An 18,876-nucleotide genomic window follows, 5' to 3' on the forward strand; every position below is an offset into this window, starting at 1 on the left:
AGAAAAATATGATAGACAATCAAATTCTCTCTCTCCTTGAGCGTTTTCACTTGAGAGGATACCCCGATACCTGGCATGATAAAGCTCAAAAACAAATTAAAAGCTTGAACAGGAGCCAGTTACTTAATAAATCCTAACAAAAACAGAATAAATAGTTTTCTGTAAACTATATACTTACTTTCAATGATAGCTGTTATGGCATCAAGTCTATTGTCATAAATATTGGCACATCATCAGACTCCTCTTTAAATTCTGCTTTCCAGAGTCCACCTTTATTAACCTATAAACAATCAAGAAATCGATCAAACATTTTGGTTAAATCAGACGTACAAAGGCCCATTATCAGCAACCATGTTCCAATGGCACGTTGTTTTAGCTAATCTAGGTTCAGAATTTTAAAAGGCTAATTGATCATTAGAAAATGCTTTTGCAATTATGTTAGCACAGCTGAAAACTGTTGTCCTAATTAAAGAAGCAATAAAACTGGCCTTCTATAGACTAGTAGAGTATCTGGAGCATCAGCGTTTGCGGGTTTGATTACAGGCTCTAAATGGCCAGAAACAAAGAGCTTTCTTCTGAAACTCGTCAGTATATTCTAGTTCTGAGAAATGAAGGCTATTCCATTCATGAAATTGCCAAGAAACTGAAGATCTGGCTCAAAGCTGTGTACTACTCCCTTCACAGAACAGAGCAAACTGGCTCTAACCAGAATAGAAAGAGGAGTGGGAGGCCCTGGTGCACAACTGAGCAAGAGGACAAGTACATTAGTGTCTAGTTTGAGAAACAGATGCCTCACAAGTCCTAAGCTGGCAGCTTCATTAATTAGTACCCGCAAAACACCAGTCTCAACGTCAACAGTGAAGATGCGACTCCGGGATGCTGACCTTCTAGGCAGAGTTCCTCTGTCCAGTGTCTGTTCTTTTCCCCATCTTAGTCTTCTACTTTTACTGGCCAGTCTGAGATATGGCTTTTCTTTGCAACTCTGCCTAGAAGGCCAGCATCCCGAAGTTGCAACTTTAGGGTTGGCACTATGCATTACGGCAGGTAGCGTTCTTGTGGCATCAGCCAAACCCAGATTCGTCCATCATACTGCCAGATGGTGAAGTGTGATTCATCACTACAGAGAACGCATTTTCACTGCTCCAGAGTCCAGTGGCGGCGAGCTTTACACCACTCTAGCCCATACTTGGCATTACGCATGGTAATCTTAGGCTTGTGTGTGGATGCTTGGCCATGGAAACCCATTTCAAGAAGCTTCCGACAAACAGTCATTGTGCTGACGTCGCTTCCAGAGGCAGTTAGGAACTCTGTAGTGAGTGTTGCAATCGAGGACAGACGGTTTTCATGCACTACGCGCTTCAGCAGTGAGTGGTCCCGTTCTGTGAGCTTGTGTGGCCTACCACTTAACGGCTTAGCCGTGGTTGCTCCTAGACATTTACAGTACACAATAACAGCACTTACAGTTGACCGGGGCAGCTCTAGCAGGGTAGAACTTTGAAAAACTGACTTTTTGGAAAGATGGCATCCTATGACGGTGCCACAGCGAAAGTCACTGAGCTCTTCAGTAAGGCCATTCTGCTGCCAATGTTTCTCTATGGAGATTGTATGGCTGTGTGCTTGATTTTTATATACCTGTCAGCAATTGGTGTGGCTGAAATAGCCAAATTCACGAATTTGAATGTGTCCACATACTTTTGTATTTCTAGTGTACTTGGTTACGACTACAGAGAAAGGGAGATTTAGCTGGATCCTGACATATGTTGTACAACCGCAACCTCTCCAACAAGTGTATTTAAAACCAACCTGTCAAGAACTGATCATGACAATTAGTACCCTGTTGGCCAAGTCCCAGTGTATTGCACAGTGCACCCATAGTCACATGGAAATGTGTGGAAGTCCTGGACATTATTGCTCTATGTATAAATAGTGAGTAGTAAGGACAGCCAGAGTCCGAATAGGCTATAGCAGAATATCACCAATTGCTTGGGAAAGATGCAACATCTTGTTCCATAGTCTCATAGTTCTTCTAGCTTTATTCAAATTCCAACGGGCTATATATTCCGAAAAAAATCGTTATCATTTGGAATGGATTGGATTACAATATGTATACTTTTAATTTAGTCAGAAACATTCTGGTCTTGGCACGATTAGGCCGTCAACGAAAACGGTACTATAGCAGACGGGTTGACCAGTGCAATTATGAATCAGAACTGACAAAAAAAAATAATCTACACTATTATCATACATACATATTTGAATATATCCAAGTACAAGTACAGCGCACATCAATAGGCGATTGTTGAAATGAAAATGAAAGGAGTGTGTGGGTGCGCTGTGCATAGGCCTAAGCATGTTCTCAACGTTCAAGGGTATAGTCTAACAAGCATATAAGAGCATCTTGGATATGAACTGTCGGCTAAGGTATAAGAAGACAGTTTATGCAAAATCGAAGATGCTCCGGTTGGATAGGATTAGGAAGGCTATATAATAGTGTACGGCGATAATATACCAGAGGCCAAAAAATTGAAAGGTGGTTACATTTTATAATGCATCCAAATACAATTCAAATCTTACCTGAATGCACGGAGCTCAAGAATCCCATCTCCCTCTCAAAGTGCGGTTTCAGTTTTGGCTCTCTGTGCGCATCGCTAGACCAGTTCAAGCTACTCGCCTAACGCCAAGAAGGGTACTCGCTTCAGAGCTCAGGAAATGAAACAGTCCTAAATAATTGAATAAAAAGTAGCCCACTATCTGGACCTACCTTAAATTATCTATCGCCTGACATGGATTTTATTGCCTAAAGCTAACATACCGCATTAGACTTCAGGATGATGTTATTATAAGCCATTTGGGCTGGCGATTCAAGAGGGGGTGCACTTTCATGACATACAATAGATATACAATAGAAATTTCGTGTGAGATTTAATTTGAGAATTTTAAAACAAAATAATGTTGATTCGGAGAATTGTAGACTAATATTGCATGTCAATTCAATCGAATCTGTATTGAGGTTGTTACCATTCCAGACATCTATCTATGTTACCTGCAAGGCACATTCTCAACGCAACCAAATTAACTTAGTCTAGTTCTTCAGGACCTCAGACTGGGTATTTATCTATTACATTAAATCAGATATAAACCATTCAGGTGGTTAGGGTTAGGATAATGTTGTAGGTTTGGAATTGGCCCCAACTCTAGAAATGAATATTTGCTATTTCCCACTTTTTCCAAATCGAACGCAGCTGTATATTGTCACTTCCGGCAATCATGGGGAGGCGCTTGACTCCCTGACGTTTCATATGAATTGACTTTAGCTAGATATACAGTACAACACAATTTTGCTCAGGGAAATATATAATAATTAAGGTAAGCCTGCTTTGCACTGTGCCTTAAATTAGTTTAACAAAGTAGCTAACATTACAACTAGCTTGCTAGTTATTTGATCGAATTTCTGTTTGAACATGTAGCGAACATTTTAGGCGCTCGCCTTTGTTTGTAGCTGGAATGTTAGCAGCTACCGTAGCTAGTTAGCTACATTAGCTAGCTACGCGCTAACGGTCTGCTACCACCGTTGCTCTATATTTGTTATGGTTAAGTTAAATGAAGTATCGCTAGATAGCGAAATAAACCAATAGTATACGAAGATCTCCGTGTCCCGCGTTTGAAATACCTAGCTAACGTGAGCATAAACGTATAACTATGGGCTACATAGCAAGCTAAGTAGTTAGTTAGCTAATAACTTTAAAGGGAACATGGTCATATTTGCGTTGATGTCAGTTAGTCTCAACAAACAATTTATTTAAGGTTACAGGGCTAGTCAGTGTGTATAATATATTATACAGAAAGTTGCAGTTAACGTTACCTAGCTACCAAGCTAACGCGGTGTGTTATTTTCTTAAATAAAGGTGATAAAATTATTTATATATATATATATATATATATTTTTTTTTTTAAAGGTACCATCAGTTATGCAAATGAGTTCGAAAAGAAGAAGGGCCACCTCTCCCTCCAGTAGTGTGAGCGGAGGGGACTTTGACGATGCATCCTCCACTCCTGGAAGCGGACGAAAAAGACGAAGAGCCTTTAATGTTCCTACAGTAGACCCTGTGAGTTGATTTTCTTAGTTCTAGCGCTGATGTATGAAATTATTGAGATCAGACCAAACTAACTATCCCCTTAAAGCTTGTTATTCTTAACATCCTTGTTGTTTGACATTTGGGCAGCTTTGTCATGTTTTATTCATGTGATGCAGTGAATCCAAGTATCCCACACTTGGATTTGTGTACTGTAACCTGCTTTGACACACATTGTATGACCATTTTTTGTGTAAAACAGATTGCTGTGTGCCATGAGTTGTACAACACTGTCAGGGACCACAAGGATGACCAGGGGAGGCTGCTTTGTGAGCTGTTCATCAGGGTACCAAAGAGAAGGTAATGTACCATTTGACATTAGAGATGGGTGGGTCATTTCATCAGGGCACACAGTAACAAAACATTCGCAACAGACACTTAACCTGTTTATTTTTTTGACATGTCCAAGTAATCCCTCCCCATTTCAACCCACTTTCTAACATTTGATGCCAAATGACCATAGACTTAATGTAGAAGTAACCTGGAGGCTTTTTCTCTATCTGCCTCTCCCTCCTCCAGGAACCTGCCAGACTACTATGAGGTGGTGTCCCAGCCCATAGACATGACCAAGATCCAGCAGAAGCTCAAGTCAGAGGATTACCAAGATGTGGAGCAGCTCACTGCTGATTTCCAGCTTATGTTCAAAAATGCCAAGAACTACTATAAGGTGACACACACACTATGTTCAGTGGAAACTCTGAGATGAAAATCTATTGAAGGCTTGATTATGCTGTACGCTGTGCCATTACACTTTGACTATTAACAAACATTGTTACTCTTTGACTAGTAGGAAAAACATTCTTCAAACACTGCAGGTTAGTCATGGTTTTATCTCTGACTTATCAGGCTGAAAGTGAAGAGTACAAGGCAGCCTGCAGGCTGTGGGAACTCTACGTTCACATCAGGAATGAGTTTGTGCAGCCAGGGGATGGTGATGAAGATGATGACGATGGTGAAGACATGCTGGATAATCCTGCTCTCTCCACTGAAGATGAGGTAAAGCTCAAAGATCATCTGGACAAATCAGTTTTACCTCTGTCATGATCTTCGATTTCCTTGCTGCTGTGCATCTATCATAGAATATAAAATTAATCTCGATAGCTCATATCTCGTGTCAGGTCAACCACCTAATACTGTTCATTATCACTTTTAATGTGTCTACAACTGCTACTGTCAAGCTAAGTTGAACCATTCTTTATAAGCTCTGTAACACTTGCAACTCAAGTTGCATAGTCAGTGGATGTGCTTGGGATCATAGCTTATTGTTCCTGTATGCTCTGATCTGCAGACTCCACCGAGCTGCCTGAAGGAGGTTTTGGAGCAGCTGTTGGATGCTGTGGTGTCATACACGGACACATCAGGGCGGGTCATCAGTGAGCTCTTTCAGAAGCTGCCTTCCAAAATGCACTACCCAGACTACTATGCCGTTATCAAGGAGCCCATTGATCTTAGAGCCATCGCTCAGAGAATACAAGTATCCTATTCACCTCCTGAAGCATTGTGATTTGTGTAGAATTGATTGACATCTAATTGATTTAAGCGTATTGATACATAAACAAGTTAATATAGGCCTACTTGACATCATTTCTGGCGTTGTGTAATTATATAAGATAACTGTGTAACCTAACTATGATTTCTTGTGACTACTACTGATTATTTGTCTTTTTCAGATTGGGTACTACAAAAGTGTCACCGCCATGGCCAAGGATGTTGACCTTCTGGCAAAAAATGCAAAAACATACAATGAACCAGGATCTCAGGTTTTTAAGGTATATTTATCTTATGCTGAATATAATATATATTATGCTGCATTTCCGTATTCTCATATGTTCTGGTGTACAATTGAGTTGAAAGTCTAGTTTCAGTAGAGCTATGTTATACTCTAGATTTTACTGCATGTCTACAACTTTCCAAATGTACTGTAGATGCTATACAAAGCACACTAATCACAATGCTTTCCCTAATTTGATGTTAAGGATGCTAACACCATCAAGAAGGTCTTTATCCAGAGAAAGACTGAGATCGACCACGCTGAGCCCACTAAGACCAGTGTCCGCATCAGGAACCGGAGGTCAGCCCAAGGAGACCGTCTCTCTGCCATCACTCTGGCTCTGCAGTACGGCTCAGAGAGTGACGAGGACGCCCTGCTCTCTGGCGAGTTTGTCTCAACACATACACACACTAACTAGAGTTGAATTGTTTAATCTTTGTGACCAAACCCTCTTCATAGCTTTGTTTCAGTAGGGATAAGTATATGTGACTAATTGTGTGCACTCCTCTGTCTATTGTGTTCCAGGCTCTGTGCATTATGACGAGGGTGAGTCTGAGGCGGAGTGCCTGAGCTTCAGTATGGACATGGGTAACCCAGTGTTCCAGCTATATGAGGCTGTGAGGGGGGGCAGGAACAGCCAGGGACAGCTCCTCTCTGAACCCTTCCTCCAGGTGCCCTCCAGGAAAGAATACCCTGACTACTACCAGCAGGTCAAACAGCCCATCGCCCTCCAGCAGATCAGGTAGGATCTGTACAATGTACTACAGTACATTGTCTTATAGGTACTGTACATGGAGAGTTTTTCGCCATCTAACTAACGTCATTGAATGATGAACTGGAGGAAAAGATCATGTCCCTACTCGCTGTTTTGCTTCTCCCAAATGTGATATTCTTTTGTGATCAGCAAAACTCTTTGGACCTTTTTGCCCAGCTCCTGTTGCTACTTTGGATATACATAAAACCCATCAGTGAATGATGACCGACCTTGTCCTCTGTCCCAGGGAGAAGATGAAGAACGGGGAGTACCAGAGCGTGGACCAGATGGACTCTGACCTCACTCTGATGTTTGAGAACGCTAAGCGCTACAACGTGCCCAACTCGGCCATCTTCAAACGGGCCCTGCGGCTGCAACAGATCCTGCTGGTCAGTAGGGTATTGGACCTTATCTGCCTTTTATACTGTTGATTGTTTAGGAAAGGGATGAATATAATAAACAGTCATTCAGAGTACACTGGTAGGATTTCTTTCTGTTGGTGAGTTGGAAATGCAACTAGGAATACAAGACATTGAAATGTAAATTCTGGTAGTGTTTCTGTGTATAAAAGACTGAATGGTGAGTACGCTATTGTTGACCGTGATATGTAATGAATGTTTTGCAGATGAAGAAGAGGGAGCTGTTGAGGAGAGGCGATGAAGAGGATCAGGACAGCATTCTGTCCTCTGACACAGGAACTGGCAGTGCTACCAAGAAGAAAAGGTAGGACCCCCCCCTCCTTCCCCCCCATTCCTCCCTCGCTCTCTCTCTCATTCTTTCATTACCACATCTAGATAGATGCAATCGTTGACATCTCACACCAAGTCAACCAACTATAGCTTTCATTCTCACTATTTTTTGTTGTTTATCTACATCTGCTGCCCTCCTGCTTTTAAGTTTACCCTTTGCCAAGGTAATTAGACTCAATTCAAGTTGCCTGCAGGCAGCCCAACTCCGTTCTCTTATATCGAGGTGGAGTTGAGTTTTGATAACTGGTCATGCAATTTGCTTGCAACAACATTGAGTCACCATCAGTTAGTACTTTAAGAGTTTTTTTGAATGTACATTTTTATCTGTACCTATTTTTGTTCTGTATAACTGTGACCCTTCCGCGGGGTGCTGAAATTCATACTTTTTATAAAAACATTTATCGAATATAACCACCTCTTGCCATTTAGCCATAAGAAGAATGTGAAGAAGAACCGTATGAAGGCACTGTATGCTGCAGTGACTGAAGCCAGAGAAGCAGGGACCAACCGGAGGCTCTGTGATCTGTTCATGGTGAAGCCCTCCAAGAAGGATTACGCAGACTACTACAAGGTAGGCATGAAGTCAACACCAGGTTTTCACAATCCACTAGTTTGCTAGGGCTGCTAAGACAAATATGAAAAGTTCTTTCTCTCTCTCTCCCCCCTAACAGAATATAGTGAGTACTGGACATCCTATTGCATTGGAGAAAAGCCACACATTTTAAATTAAAGCAGAATCTTGGTTATTTGAAACATAGATCTTGGTCCAGCAATGGAAAATATTACTTTTACATTTTTGATTCCCTAATGTTGGTATCGATACGGATGCTGTAGATCGGCAAATCTATGAACCTAACTCCTCCTTTCTACCAGGTGATCCTGGAGCCCATGGATCTTAAGACCATGGAGCATAACATCCGCTCAGAGCGCTACGCCACCGAAGAGGCCCTTATGGACGACATGAGGCTGATGTTTCGCAACGCACGCCACTATAACGAGGAGGGATCTCAGGTAGGACCACTGCCAATCACTCACAAGGCCATGTCACAAAGTGTTCCGTAGGCATAAGATAAAGTAAAACGGGGAGTTATTACCTGAACTTGGCCAATAAGAAACATAATTTTGTTTTGCTATGCTATGCCCTAATGAACACCACCCTGGGCTAAATTTACAACATGGGAGGGAGGATTGAATGATCTGTTTTGCTGTGGAGGTTTATGATGATGCTGACATCCTGGAGAAGATCGTGAAGGACAAGCGGAAGGAGCTAGGAGCTTCTCCTGAGGAGGGCACTGACAACATGGGATCTCCTAAGCTCAAACTAAGTATGTTTGACTCTTTTCTATGGGTGTTTAACAGCACTTTTGAAATATGTATAAACATTTTTAAAAACGAGAGTAAAAGGCTAAATGTATATTGTTGTTCTGATAACATTTACATGAGAATTCTCAAATATTTTTGTACTTTGTGTATACCGTAATTTCCGGACTGTAAGCCGCTACTTTATTCCCACGCTTTGAACCTCGCGGTTTATACAATGACGCGGCTAATTTATGGATTTTTCCCGCTTTCACAAGATTCATGCCGCCAAAAAACTGAGCACCGTCACATAATGTGACGTAAATCGAGCGTGCTCAAACTTCCCATCATTCTGATTACGGTAGTCCATTTTGTCACCCTCATCATGGCAAAGACACGGAGAAATGCATATGATGCAGCTTTCAAGTTGAAGGCGATCGATCTGGCTGTTGGAAAAGGAAATAGAGCTGCTGCATGGGAGCTTGGCCTTAATGAGTCGATGATAAGACGTTGGAAACAGCAGCGTGAGGAACTGACTCAGTGCAAAAAGACAAAAGCTTTCTGAGGGAAGAAAAGCAGATGGCCCAAAGTATTTGCAGCCACGATATTAGTGTAAATCGTGCATTTAAGGTGGCGCTCCTTGTTCAGTGGGAGGCTTGGATGACAAGTGGGGAGAAATCCTTCACTAAAACGGGCCGCAGGCGAAGAGCATCTTATGGTCAAGTCTGCCAGTGGGTCCTGACAGCGTGGAGCATTGTCAAAAAATCCACTATCATCAACGGGTTTCGAAAGGCTGGACTGCTGCGTGTTGAAGGGGCAGCATGAGCTCAGCGGGGTATTTGCCTCCGGATGAAAGTGACGAGAGCGACAATGAAAACGATCCTACATCGGATGAAGCAATTCTGAGGCTATTCAACTCCGACACTGAAGGAGATGACTTCAGTGGTTTCAGTGCACAGGAGGAGGAAGATAGTGACCAATGACTTTCTTGATAGGCCACTGTTTTAATTTTGTTACAAGCCGTGTTTCGTTAAAGCCTAATAATTTTTGTTACAAGCCGTGTTTCGTTGTGGCTGTGTAAAGTTCATTTGTTTCGGCTTATAGACATGTGCGGCTTATTTATGTACAAAATACATTTTTTTTAAATAATTCAGTGGGTGCGGTTTATATTCAGGTGTGCTTAATAGTCCAGCAATTTAGGTACTCGTCCCTTTCACATGCGTGTTTTTCGCCATCTCTCTCTGTAGGAAAGAGTGGCGCGTCTCCTAAGAAGTCCAATAAATACCTGACCCCGCTGCAGCAGCGCCTCAATGAGCTGTATGATGCTGTGAGGAACTACACAGACGGCAGGGGGCGACGTATCTCCACCATCTTCTTGCGCCTTCCGTCCCGCGCTGAGCTGCCTGACTACTACTCCACCATCAAGAGGCCCATCGACATGGAGCGCCTGCGCAGGTAAGCTACAGGCTAACCTGTGTGTGGCTAGCAAGAGGTGAGGTTGCTGAGAGGTTAGAAAGCTGGGCCAGGAAGTTAGCCCTGTTTGAATCTGGTGTAGAGTGAGCCAGCAACTGAAGTGTTTCTGGTATCAGTATCCTAGATGTACCATCTTCTGGTGTTGTGCCCTTGAGCACGTCACTTATCCCCTAAAGTGCGCCCTGTGCTCCAACCTGTGTGTGTGTGTGGGGTGGGGGGGGGATTCGGAGTCAATAAAGCAAAAAAGACAATTATTTTTCGAAAGAAAATAAAGTCCTATGTTCTTCCCCTTCTCTAGCCACATGGCGGGCGGCCGTTATCAGGACGTGGATGCACTGGTGGAAGACTTTGCCCTGATGTTCAACAACGCCTGTACCTACAACGAGCCAGAGAGCCTGATCTACCGCGACGCTCTGCTTCTCCACCGCGTGCTCCTGGAGACCCGCAGGCTGCAGGAGGGAGTGGAGGAGGGTGGCTCGCCCCCTGCTGTGGGGCCTCTAGTCAGGGAGCTGATCAGGAACCTGTTTATGTCTGTGCTTGGGCACCAAGACGAGGAGGGGAGGTGTTACAGCGACTCACTGGCTGAGATCCCTGCCCAGGTAAGCGATAGGAGATCGTCCGTATCCTACCTGGGGCCGTATTCACAGTTTATCAGGGTAGGAGTGCTGATCTAGGATCAGGTGCCCCCTGTCTGTAATCTTATTCAGTGTGATCTAACAGGCAACTAAATCCGCACTCAAATGGCCTTCGGTCAGACTCTTTTTCTTAGATTTAAACAAATATGTGTAGCATTAAGAAATTCTTATGTTTATTCTAATAGCAGTCATTGAGTTTTTAATAAAAAGTTCTGAACGACCATTAAACTAAGTGAACTAACCCCAACAGGACCCGGCCAGCCCAGAGAAGCCTTTGCTCAACTTTGACGTGATCCGGGCCAACGTAGAGCGAGGACGCTACCGCAGGCTGGACGTGTTCCAGGAGCACATGTTTGAGGTGCTGGAGAAGGCCAGGCGCTTGCACCGGTACGTAGTCTGCACATTAGAAAGGCCCTTGTCGCTTTGAATTGCTCTCCAACCTTTCTGAGTCTTTGTTTTGTGTTTGAGTTTATGCAGCATTGATAGAAAGCTGAAACATGCCACAACTTAAACCAGGAACCAAGTTAAATCTAACTGATCTCTCCGTGAACCCTCAACCTTTGACCCTGCATGCCTTGCCCTGTCCCTTCACAGGACAGACTCTGAGATATTTGAAGATGCGGTGGAGCTGCAGCAGTTCTTTATAAAGATCAGAGATGAGCTGTGTAAGAACGGTGAGATCCTCCTCTCCCCGGCTCTCAGCTACACCTCTAAACACATGCACAGTGACGTAGAGCAGGAGAAGAGAGAGAAACTACCCAAGGAGATGGAGGAGGACAAACTGAAGAGGGAGGAGGAGAATAAAGGTGTGTGATGGCATGGGGCCGGGTGTGTGTCAGTGCAGGTGATTGTGACTGAGTCTGAGGCCTATATAATGTGAGGTTGATGTATTATCATATTCTATGTGGCTTCCAGAGGAGGGAGAGAAGGCTGAGGACCCAGCTGGGGGAGGTGCGGGGCCAGAGAGGATGTACAGTCAGGACTGCAGCTTTGAGAACCGCACCTACCACGTGGGAGACTGTGTCTACGTGCAGCTGGCCGAGGCCAACCGCAAGCCTCACATCGTCTGCATCGAGCGCCTGTGGGAGGACGAAGCAGGTAACCAACACGACACACACTTTGAGACGCGCACACACACTGCTTTACTGTCAGTAATGTGTTATTCTGTTTTTCCATGTGTGTAGGCGAGAAGTGGCTGTATGGCTGTTGGTTCTACAGGCCCGGTGAGACCTTCCATCTGGCAACACGCAAGTTCCTCCAGCAAGAGGTCTTCAAGAGTGACTACTTCAACAAAGTACTAGTCAGCAAGATACTGGGCAAATGCATGGTCATGTTTGTCAAGGTAAGGTCATGTATCTATCTGAACGGTTCTGATAATACACACACCTGCGACATAGATGTATGTAATTCAATTGAAATGTTATGCTCATCTATTGGATTAGATTACATCATTATTTGAGCTGAATTGTAATGTCATTTGTAATATAACATGCACTGACTACTAGGGCAGGGAATTGCCAGGGACCTCACGATACAATGTTATCATGATACTTTGGTGCCGATACAATGCGTTTGCGATTTGATACTGTGATTATTTTTTTATTGCGATTCAAGGTTCCAAACATATTGCTCGCCATATGTCTGCTGTAGAGTGACGAGAGAGCCAATGGAAAACAAGTTTTGATCAGTCATTGAAACAAGTGCCTAAAACTCCCTATTTTAATGCAGGTACAGCCAACTAGTGCAATATTGTCAAAAAGATACGCTATATCGTCAAAGTTACATATTGGGATATTATATATCGATTTACCCCCCAACCCACATTGCAGTCCTACTGCGCAGAATCACTGATCTACAAATCACCTTGTATTCCAAAGAACTTCTCATTATGTGATGAAGATTAGCCATTGCCTTGCTTTAAATTGATCCCCTCCAACACACTGATCATCCGTGTGCTTCCTCTACAGGATTACTTCAAGCTGCAGCCTGAGGGAGTCAGACCAGAGGACGTGTACGTCTGTGAGTCCCGTTATTCTGCCAGGAACAAGGCCTTTAAAAAGATCAAGCTGTGGGCCGTGCCAGCCGCCGTGAGGTTTGTCCCTCGGGACGTGCCTTTGCCCGTTGTCCGGGTGGCCTCCATGTATGCCAAACGTGATCAGGAGAAACTGCTGGCTGTGGCTGATAATGGCAGCCGCAGCATCGTCGACAAGGTGAGAGGTCTGAGCACAGGGGGTCTCTTTATTTTAGAGTGAATTGCCGTTGTCCTGCTTATAGGACATGTCCATCACAAATAAGACCACCACAATTACTGTACTTGTAAGGCAACACTTCATTGGGCAAATACCTCCGATGTAATATTAAATAACACTAAACATTAGAATGTATTAAATATTGCTGAGCTAAACTGAGACATGCTGTACTGGTTAAGCTTCCACCATAGTTGCTGTGCTGTGAAGGACAATGGGAAAGGAAAATATCAGTCAGCACAGTACACTTAGTGTAAAAGGTGTTAGAGGGGTAAAGCTGAATATTGTTGTTGCGGCGCCAACACTATATCAGTGTTACTGAGTGTGTGTGCTCTCCTACTGTGTGATGTGTAGGAGCGTGAGGATGTGCCAGTGGAGATGACTGGAGGGGAGCCAGGCTGTCCGTACTATGACCAGCTTCACTACAACAACATGTGGCTGAAGGTGGGAGACTGTGTCTACATCCAGTCACATGAGCTCATTAAACCACGCATCGGCAGGTATGTCAATCAAACCTAGAATTTCTCTTCATATGTATTGTGTGTGAGCGGCTCTTTAGTCGAATCCTTGCATCCTCTCGTCGCCTCCTCAAAATGTATTGAAGAACAAGGTCCGAGGGGAGGCACCTTGGACCTACTTCTCCCATACAGTTGAGAAGAAGGCAAGGGAGATGGGATGTGAGAAGTCCCAGAAATATAGAATTGAGTCAGCTTTGTGTTTTCAATATGGAAATGTGGTTTAGGTCTGTGAATGTGACAATTAGGAAGCTAACACTTTTAATTGATTGGGCTGTAACAGGATAGAGAAGCTGTGGGTGCGTGACGGAGCAGCTTTCTTCTTTGGGCCCATCTTCATCCACCCAGAGGAGACTGAACACGAGCCCACCAGGATGTTTTACAAGAGAGAGGTGTTTCTCAGCAACCTGGAGGAGACATGTCCCATGACCTGCGTCATAGGTACTGTACCACTTTACAAGGCACTACACTCAACATGCAAATACTCAATCTACACATTATTGCTGTTTACATTATCAAACCTTTTCCAGACTAGTCTCTGAAAACCGTTTCCGACATATAGCACCCCCTGGAGTGGTCCTGTAATTAACCATCACGCTCTCCCTCCCTCCTGCAGGTAAATGTGTGGTGTCGTCCTTTAAGGACTACCTGTCGTGTCGGCCCACTGAGGTGTCTGAGGAGGACGTGTTGCTGTGCGAGAGCCGCTACATCGAGAGTGAGAAGCAAATGAAGAAGTTTAAAGGCCTGAAGCGCTTCTCCCTCCACGCTAAGGTGGTGGACGACGAGATCTACTACTTCAGGTGGGAGCCACTCACATACTGAACATTTTAAAGGGGCAATCAGCAGTTGCTACATCCATTTAGGAAATATGCATGAATCATATGTTCCCATTGATTCTTGAAGATTATAACTTATGAGCTTATTTCAAATGTCGTACCCCATCAGAACCCAAAATATAAGCTTTTTTTACTCCAATGTTTGTAAACAAACAATGTCTAGCCTCAACAAGGTTAAACTATAATTTTAATAACATGGATGGTCCGTCCTTGCATCCATATCTTTGTCTATAAATTTGAGTGATTCTATTTCTCCAGCCGCATCTGTCAGATTTTTACAGAAAGTGGTCGGGAGAACGCTTTGTTATAGTATCAACTGCTGATTGGGCCTTTAACATAGAACAGGTAAAAGCCCTATTCCATTTATTCCAATTTCCCCCTTAAGTGTGCACTGAACTAATTCACTCCCCCTCGTGGATTGGACCGGTGTACACCCAGGCTAAGAAAGCTGCTTTGCTCTCTTCAGGGAGAACAAGGGAAGAGAATCGAACTGCAGCCAAAGATTTTATTCGCTTGATAGCATATGTGAGTTTCTTGTCTGGCTGGTATCAACCCTCTTCTCTGATTGGTTCATATCCAGGAAGTTGATAGTGCCCCAGAAGGAGCCGTCTCCTCTGCTGAATAAGAAGATTGAAGAGTTGGAGATGAAGCTGGCAGACACGAATGAGGGGGATGAGGATCTGGATGACCTGGAGGATGAGGACGAGGCTCCAGAGACTCCCTCCATGCCCATCATGCAGACCCCTCTGGCAAGCGATTTGGACATCATGCCTTACACCCCTCCTCAGGTCTTACATCCACGCACCCACACCCTTTGCCCAAATGCTGTACCCTTCTGCCCACACACAACCCACCTTAACAGATTTACCCTTCCACCTCCATGCATACACCCACCTTTGTCCCAACAAGTCTCTTACCTCCAATCAAACACACACCCAACCCCACATAACCCCTCCATTCAGCCGCTCATGCATCACACACAGCCCGACCCATGATTTTACACCCATTACCATCATTCCCCCTAGATCTTAAAGCTCTTCACACACTCCTACAAAACCAATGTGTACATCACTACCTAGGGCCTGTCAATGTATCTCTTTATGGAATTGAGCTTGAATTCATTAAAAACAGTACGTGTTACTGTTGATTGACCCGTCTTCCCCCTGTTTCCCTTCACAGTCCACGCCCAAGGTAAAGGGTGTGTCTAAGAAGGATGGAGCCAAGAGGAAGATGAACATGAGCGGCTACATCCTGTTCAGCAGTGAGATGCGTTCAGTCATCAAGACCCGCCACCCTGATTTCTCCTTTGGGGAGCTCAGCCGTCTGGTGGGAACCGAGTGGAGGAACCTGGAGGCTCCCAAGAAAGTAGAGTATGAAGGTAGGAAGGCCAGGGAAGAATACTAGTACTGAGGTGTCTATACAGAGTCTTTTAGTTACACCAGTAGATTCATGCACTGGTTGAGATCTGCAATCAGTATGTACCAGCCAGGTGACAATGTCATTATTTAAAGGGACATTATTACACTCCATAATCTGTTTTTAGGTCACGAAAGTAGTCCAAATCCCATGCCAAACATCTGACAAACTTTGATTTTGGACTGTAATGTCCCTTCAATGTTAGCGTTATGAATCTATCGAAGCATGCATGTTACTGTTTGTTCCAGAGCGGGCAGCCAGGGTGGTGGAGCAGCAGGAGAGGGAGAGGGCAGCCCAGCAGCAAGCTTCCCCTAGAGCAGGTACCCCAGTAGGGGCCATGATGGGAATGACGCCTGGTCCAGGTAACCCCTAACTCGCAGAGACAGGCAGTGAAACACAAATACACCACGAGCCCCTAAGCACACAGATGTGCATACATTTCTATAGAATAGGGGCTAGGGGTTGATTTGTGATTCAGGGAGACAGCACGATCGCTTGGGACTTAGCTGGACTGCTAAAACGATTCAACCTTTATTCAACTTTTTCTCCTATCTGAAAATTGTCCAGTGCCTTTCAACTGCATCCTCATTATAGGCTGTGGTTGTTTTTGTTTGTTGCTACTAATTTAAATGTATACTATTCCATCAGTTTTTGTTTTGCATCAAATGCATGATCCAAATCAACTGCATGAACAAGAAAAGTATTTGTTTTATTTAACCTTTTATTTCATTCCATCAGCATGTAGATATATACATTAACACCATGCTTGTTTTGCCTACTAACTGGTTGATTTTTTTTGTTTTTTTATCATTCATTAATATGTGTAGTGCATGTCACTTATGCATGGATATGTTGTTGTCCGTTCCCTGCCTCCTCCTCCTAAGGCATGATGGGAGCTTATGGCCCCCCCTACGGTATGCCCATGCAGGGCCCCTATGAGGGCTTGCTGGGTATGGGCCCAATGGGCTCGATGCCCCCCCAACACTTCCAGCCAGGTATGCCTGGGTACCACCCTGGCATGCCCCACCCGGGTAAGGACCCCCAACCAGCCACCGTCCACTCCAGGCCAAGGCCACACCTGTCCTGGTCAGTCAGTAGCTCCCAGTCAGTCGTGTCTGTCTCTCCTGCTGGAGGGGCTTACCTGGTCTACAGGCAGGCTGTGCTGTGGTGGCCCACTGACCACTCAGGCTGCCAAACATCTCTGTCTGCTGGGAGATAAAGTGTACTCCAGAGTTGGTGAGCTGCAGGCAGCAGAACAAAACACAAAGTAAAGAAGGTAGTGTGTAGAGTAGAGGTACTTGCTTAACTGCCTGGCAGACAGACAGTTTGAAATGAAGATGCTCTGCATCGTAGCTATATCGTGTGCAACTGACTACCTTTTCAGTCTGTCTGTCCGTCACAGTCATTTACTTCTCTACACATCTACTCTCATATCTAATTTCTCAAACATCAGAATCCATGCTCGCCTCAATTAACACATGAACAAACATGTAATGCCTGTGGAGCAATGACTACAGCTAACCCTTTATCTCACCAGTTTCTGTAAAGATCACACATGTTTATTTTCCAGCATGCATTCTATGCACATCCACCATGTTATATAGCCTACACTATGAATGTACCATGCAACATCTATTACCCTCATACAACAGTGCTTGCCGTCTTGTCACGATTTTGTGGGAACTCGTTGTGATAGGTATGATGGGTCCTGGTATGAATGGCATGCAAGGAAGTCCCGGAGGCCACCACTACATGCAGCAGGTAAAAGTCGAACTTACAATGACCAATGAGCTACCAATTAACTATTTGCATGTTGTGTATGATTCCTGATTGGATTTCCATTAGTTCCATATGTTATATTGTATTCAAATGCAGTGGGAAAGTTATTGTTTTCCTGTATCTCCCTCAGCCTGGGATGCAGGCACCTCCACCATACCCAGGCATGGGCCAGCTAGGGCAACCCTCCCACCTCCAGCCCACGACCCCCATGTTTGTGGCTCCACCGCCCAAGACCCAGAGGGTGCTCCACTCTGAGGCCTACCTCAAGTACATTGAGGGCCTGAACGCAGAGAACAACACTGTCAGCAAGTGGGACCAATCTCTCAAAGGTATATTTCTACTCACAAATTTGCTGTTCTTCTGTATTGCGTTTGCCTTTCTTTCCATGCACCTGTCATACAGCATACTAAATGAACTACAACAATTTCCTTCTCACTGTACTACCATGTTTTCTAACATTCTCTTGAATAGCTGTCCTCTTAGGTGTCATTTATTGTTGCATTTTTTTGGACTGTTCAGTTTTTGGGTTTGTGGTATGACTTGTGATGGGTAAAGTGTCACATTTCCATAGCACGTAGGAGAGATGTCCACCTGTCCAAAGAGCAGGAGAGCAGACTCCCTTCCCATTGGTTGAAGAGCAAGGGAGCCCACACGACGATGGCAGACGCACTGTGGCGCCTGCGGGACCTGATGCTTCGAGACTCACTGAACATACATCAGGCGTACAACTTGTAGAAACCTCTAACAACTGTATGTGTTCCTGGCTGACTACATTGCAGACACCTGCCAGATCTCCAAAATACTTGGATAGGTGTTTAACATATTAGCTAACCACATATCGCACACAACCATTTGTTGATTCAATGCAAATGTCTGCAATGTAGTTGACCTGGTACACGACCACTGTCACACGCTCACTGTCCTCATCGTAGAATGGACACAGGAATAAGAATTAGGTGATAGAGAAGCAATATTTTATAGTGAATCAATCATGCATTTTTATATTTTTTTAGAGCAGAATAAGCTTAGGTTTGTAATTTCTTTATTTTGTATCATGTTTGAAGATTTCTAAATGTAAGTTCGTTCTTAGCCACTTAGTCACTGACAAAATAAATTTGCTGAGAACATTTATGGTTGTTTCATTTGTGTTGTCTGTTTTGAGTCACCCATGCACCACAAGGTTTATAACGGGAGATATCCCGCATTAAATTCAGGCCTAGGTGTGGCCACTCTGTATGTAGTCTTCAAATGGTTTCTGAGCCTTTATTGG

At 44.1% G+C, this 18,876-nt stretch overlaps 1 protein-coding gene across 7 annotated transcripts; it reads left to right on the forward strand.

Moving 5' to 3' along the window:
- The first annotated feature begins 3,258 nt into the window (after nt 1-3,258).
- On the forward strand, nt 3,259-18,735 carry LOC135541720 (protein polybromo-1-like). Of its 7 annotated transcripts, none has more exons than XM_064968029.1 (31): nt 3,259-3,366; nt 3,957-4,106; nt 4,336-4,433; nt 4,653-4,800; nt 4,980-5,129; nt 5,422-5,607; nt 5,804-5,902; nt 6,110-6,287; nt 6,430-6,646; nt 6,906-7,047; nt 7,284-7,381; nt 7,837-7,978; nt 8,281-8,418; nt 8,621-8,732; nt 9,954-10,161; nt 10,478-10,778; nt 11,065-11,201; nt 11,409-11,620; nt 11,730-11,912; nt 11,999-12,156; nt 12,782-13,024; nt 13,415-13,560; nt 13,859-14,016; nt 14,192-14,375; nt 14,992-15,199; nt 15,591-15,789; nt 16,076-16,189; nt 16,712-16,858; nt 17,524-17,588; nt 17,737-17,935; nt 18,178-18,735. In XM_064968029.1, exons 2-31 carry the CDS (start codon nt 3,969-3,971, stop codon nt 18,339-18,341), a joined length of 4,872 nt encoding a protein of 1,623 aa, XP_064824101.1. In that variant the 5' UTR covers nt 3,259-3,366; nt 3,957-3,968; the 3' UTR covers nt 18,342-18,735. The 7 variants fall into 7 exon arrangements, with proteins under 7 accessions (XP_064824101.1, XP_064824102.1, XP_064824103.1 ...); XM_064968030.1 differs by having other exon boundaries at nt 14,992-15,160; XM_064968031.1 differs by lacking the exon at nt 16,712-16,858.
- The last annotated feature ends 141 nt before the right edge of the window (nt 18,736-18,876 follow it).

Source organism: Oncorhynchus masou, chromosome 6, assembly GCF_036934945.1.
Source record: "Oncorhynchus masou masou isolate Uvic2021 chromosome 6, UVic_Omas_1.1, whole genome shotgun sequence".
NCBI classification, from domain to species: Eukaryota; Metazoa; Chordata; class Actinopteri; order Salmoniformes; family Salmonidae; genus Oncorhynchus; species Oncorhynchus masou.